This window comes from Curcuma longa, chromosome 7, assembly GCF_044706935.1.
Source record: "Curcuma longa cultivar G26 ecotype Majalengka, Jawa Barat chromosome 7, ITB_CL_G26_1.1, whole genome shotgun sequence".
Classification (NCBI taxonomy): domain Eukaryota; kingdom Viridiplantae; phylum Streptophyta; class Magnoliopsida; order Zingiberales; family Zingiberaceae; genus Curcuma; species Curcuma longa.
This window is the reverse complement of record NC_133867.1, coordinates 9,326,898-9,331,200: the sequence shown is the minus strand read 5'-3', so window position 1 is coordinate 9,331,200 and position 4,303 is coordinate 9,326,898. Positions and strand designations below refer to the sequence as shown.

The 4,303-nt window shown below is 49.8% G+C and overlaps 1 protein-coding gene across 1 annotated transcript; it reads right to left on the bottom strand.

Annotated features, from left to right (window-relative positions):
• Positions 1–1,322: 1,322 nt before the first annotated feature.
• LOC141832353 (uncharacterized) lies at positions 1,323–3,611 on the bottom strand. Its single transcript, XM_074719857.1, has one exon. It carries the CDS (start codon positions 3,607–3,609, stop codon positions 1,846–1,848), a length of 1,764 nt encoding a protein of 587 aa, XP_074575958.1. The 5' UTR covers positions 3,610–3,611; the 3' UTR covers positions 1,323–1,845.
• Positions 3,612–4,303: the final 692 nt, after the last annotated feature.

Below are 4,303 nucleotides of genomic sequence, written 5' to 3'. Positions count from 1 at the left end.
AAATAATAACTTTGATCAACATGCTAATATTAGTCAGGTTAACCGTGTACGCTAAACAGATTAAAGCGGTTGATGTAATTTTTCTTTAACAATATAATAAAATTAAATAGATACATTTCTTTAACGATGTAATATTGTTCAACATGATACACTACTACATGAAAACACAATATGAAAATGTAACATGACACTACATTGCATGAATGTGAGATCCACTGTATAGCCTCCGAGGCATAGCTGAGTTGGTTACGACGCAGCAGACTTGCAGAAGAGGGCAAGAGTTCGAATCTAGGCGAAGCTAGGCAATACCCTCCTGCGTCGTGACCAACTGTAGTTTCTCAATTTACCTCCTCACAAATGGTCGTGGTGCCGATCGTGTGGGGCCGCTAAGATTTCCACCTTTTTACAGAAGAGATCCACTGCATAAATATATCGGACAGGCAGCTGCAGAAGAGGGCAAGAGTTCGAATCTAGGCGAAGCTAGGCAATACCCTCCTGCGTCGTGACCAACTGTAGTTTCTCAATTTACCTCCTCACAAATGGTCGTGGTGTCGATCGTGTGGGGCCGCTATTACGGATTCCACCTTTCACAATAAATATATCGGACAGGCAGCAGGGCATACTTTTAATAATAAAAAAAGATACCTAAGATAATTTAGTAAAAATAGTTCGGTTTTGATCTTTTACCTCAAAAAAATAAAAATAATAATTATTATTATTAAAAAAGAGAAATGAGTTGGATTCCAATGGGATCCAAAGGGATACCATCTCATGGCTGAATACGAAAAGCTGACAGATTCCCTGTAAAGATTCCAACTGGTGCCGTAGCTCTCGCATTCAATGCCAATTTAATCAGTTGAGCTCGCTAACGCTAAGGACAGTAAAGAGGGCTGTCAAAAAGCTCCAGTTTATGGTGTCCCTCACGTCAAAACATAAAATTCGTTCATCTTTTTAGCTTGTTCTTAAATGGGCTTTAATAATTCAATAATTAACACAAATTTACCTTGTGGAAGTGTGTTGGCAAACAGCTTGATGTATTGCAAAAGCTACGTTGGTAAGCAGTTAAAAGAAAAGTAGAGTTAGAGACCCTCTCCTGCATGTCACACGTGGTGTCCTATTCTTGTGCATGCATGCCATCGCGTACGGTACATGACTAATGTGCAAGGGACAGGACGTCCTTTAGAAACTCGCATCCATGTGAGATTGGTCCCAAAAGGCGATGTAAAATGTAGCAACCTATTCAAACGCTTGGATGAAATAAATAATATGGAGAGATTCAGCATGACCATGAATAAATAATATGGAGAGATTCAGCATGGTCATGAGAATAAATAATATGTTTAACGTGTTGCTTCTATAGGACACTAATTCCAGTCGTTAGGATTCATTTATTGAGGTGCGAGTGGAATATGAACAGAGATTTGGGCAGTCTAAGATGTGGAGAGTGTTGCTTTAACTTAGCTTTGGAAGGAAGGAAGCAAGAGTCGTGCTGCCATGGGGATCTGTCCATTACTCCATTTAGAGCAGTCAGCCATCAGAAAAGTCTTCTCGATCCGATGAATAAGGAAGCTTCTGATTCCGAGAACACGGATCTTCGTCTTGGTTGCCGAAAATATGAAAATAACGAAAAGTAGCTGTGATCAGTGAGTCTGAAGATGGATTTAGACGCGCAATTTGCGAAATTTCTTATTCTACACATCGACGAGATGCCAGATCTCGTGGAAACAGGACGCGGTCTCAAAAGACGAGAGTTGTTGTGGTAGTGATCATTTACAATCGCTTCGGCCAAGATTTGATTTTTGGAGGGTTCGCCGGAGATTTGGAAGCCGTAGGATTTAGGGTTAATTACTGGTCGTCGCTGTCTTCGTCAAGAGGGAAGCAAGTATCCTCGCCGCCGGTGTTCCACAAGAAGTGGGCGTAATTGGCGGCGTGGAAGGTGTTGCTGGGATCGGCGGAGATTGCTTCCAAGAAGGTCTCCTCCGCCGCCTCCAGGTCCTTTTTCGCTAGCCAGAGGAAGCTCGCGTACCGACTCAGCGCGTCGGCGTCCGCCGGCTTCGCCGACGCCGCCCTCTTGAAGTAGTGCTCCGCCCTGTCGAGATCGTGGAGGACGAGGTAGAGGAACTGTGCGAAGTTGGCAAGGAGAAGCGGGTTCTCCGGCTCCTTCGACAGGGCCTCTTGGTACATCAACTCCGTTCGCAGGTATTCCGGGTAGTCGACGTCGGACTCAAGCTCGGCCGTCACAGGCGATAGGAGCCGCCGGAGCGTATCCCGATCCATGAGCACCGCCTCCCTCGTGGCCGCTTGCATCCTCGACGCCTCCTCGAGGATCGCATTCCAAGCTGTTGCTTCATCCAACGTTTCTCTCTGTTTGTTTCCCCCCACCTTCTCTGCGTTGCCGGTTGCAGGAGCACTCGAGATCCCGTCAGGGAGGATCGTCCGGTGGACAGAGGATCCATCATCCGGCCGCTCGTCGCCCGTTGAACCGTCCACCGGCCTCGTCTTCCCTCCACCACCCGCGCCGCTGCCTCCCACCGAAGCAGTTCGCCCAGTGGAGGAGAACAACTTAACGATGGGGGAGCGGTCGCGGTAGCTCTGGCGATGGTCCTCAATCACGACCGACTCGGCCACCGATCGCGCCAGCGAATTGGGCGCCGCCATAGCGGCAGCATCGAGGTGGTCCATGGAGTAGACGGTGAAATTGGCGAGGAGGAGCATGAGGGAGACCATGAGGGTCGGCGTGCCGGAGAAGATGTGCTGGAAGAGCCAGACGAATGAAGAATTCATCTCGCGCTGCACCTGCTCGAGGATCCCCTGGAGGTCTCCGCGGAAGAGCTCGCCCCGCATCTGGAGAGTGTAACTAAGCAGCTCGCGGATCATGAACACCATCGACGAGAAGGCGCGCTTGACGGAGCAGCCAGCCATCTCGCTCGCCTCTCGGAACCACCCTTTCTCCAGCCGCTTCCGCCGCTTGATGATCCGAAGCGACAAGGGCAGATCCACGCTGTTGGCGTTCATCTCCACGCTCGCCGGCACGATCTGGCTGGACCAGTCCGGCGGATCCGGCCGGAGGGGCAGCCAATTCGGCGTAGGCGACACAGAAGCACCCTCTGAATCGGGGCTAAAAAACGAAGCAGAGGGGGCAACCGAGGAAGCGCCACCGCCTTCGCTCCTCCATCCCCCGTCTCCCATCCGCCGCTGGAGCTCGAAGGCCAATTCCTCGATCTTCCGCTCCATCTCCCCAGCGTCATCTTCGAAGTGCTCAGCGCTCGCGCTGCAGGCGCCGCAGCGCAGCGCTTTCTCCTCCCTCCGCCGTCTTCTTCGAAGCTCAACGGAGCCAACTCGCGAAACCTTGGAGGCCCCGGCGCGGAGGAAGGGCGAGGAGAGAACCATCCGCACGGCGGAGGGAGACGGGGCGGCGGACAGCTGCGACCACTGCAGTAAGCCACCTGCGATCTGAACTGCCATGGATTCCCCCAAACCCACTCGATCGAGAGAGAGGAGAGGAGACAGAGGAAGAAGATGAATCGGGACGGTGGAGCAGTGAAGAGTGAGGCACAGAGGAAGAAGATGAATCGGGACGGTCCCTACGGGAATATCCCGCACCGCCATTGCCCTCCTCGACCCGTCAATTTATATTTTTTTTTGTTGACTGCTAATGAAGGAGGAGTATTTGATCGGGCAGGCCCATGTTGGGGTCACGTGATATGCACACCACAGTATGGGACCTGCTGGGGTCCACCTTTCCATTTATTTATTTCAGTAAAAAATAAATAAAAGGATTAGTGAAAAGATTTTACATAAAAGAAGAAAAGGATTGAAAATATCTGACGGCCCAGCGGGGCTGAGGAGGAACCGCCAAATTGAGAGGGGGAAGGAAAAAAAAGGACAAGGCGAGCACAGTGAGGCCTGACCATGCCATCTAGATGACGTCTACTCGGCCCGTGTTTCTTTGGGAGGATGCGACCAAGGGATCCAATTAACGGCTGCAATTAGGCTTCTCGATACGCCGGATTCGGAGTTGGAGCTCAGATTGCTGCTGATGAAAACGAAGGCTACGAAAACAAAATCATCATGGGTCTGCATCACGACGCACTAAACAATAAAATCGATCGATAGATCTCGGTGTTTTATTGACATGCGAACGTTTGTTAAAATGAAGTGGTGTCTAACTCTTAAATATATCAAGATAATGACCTATTAACTCAATGACGCCTAGCTTTCAGAATTAGGGCCGTCTAATTCACTCCAAAATATGACTAGTAGTCTAACGAATGACATCTTCATATATCTATCATTGATGTGG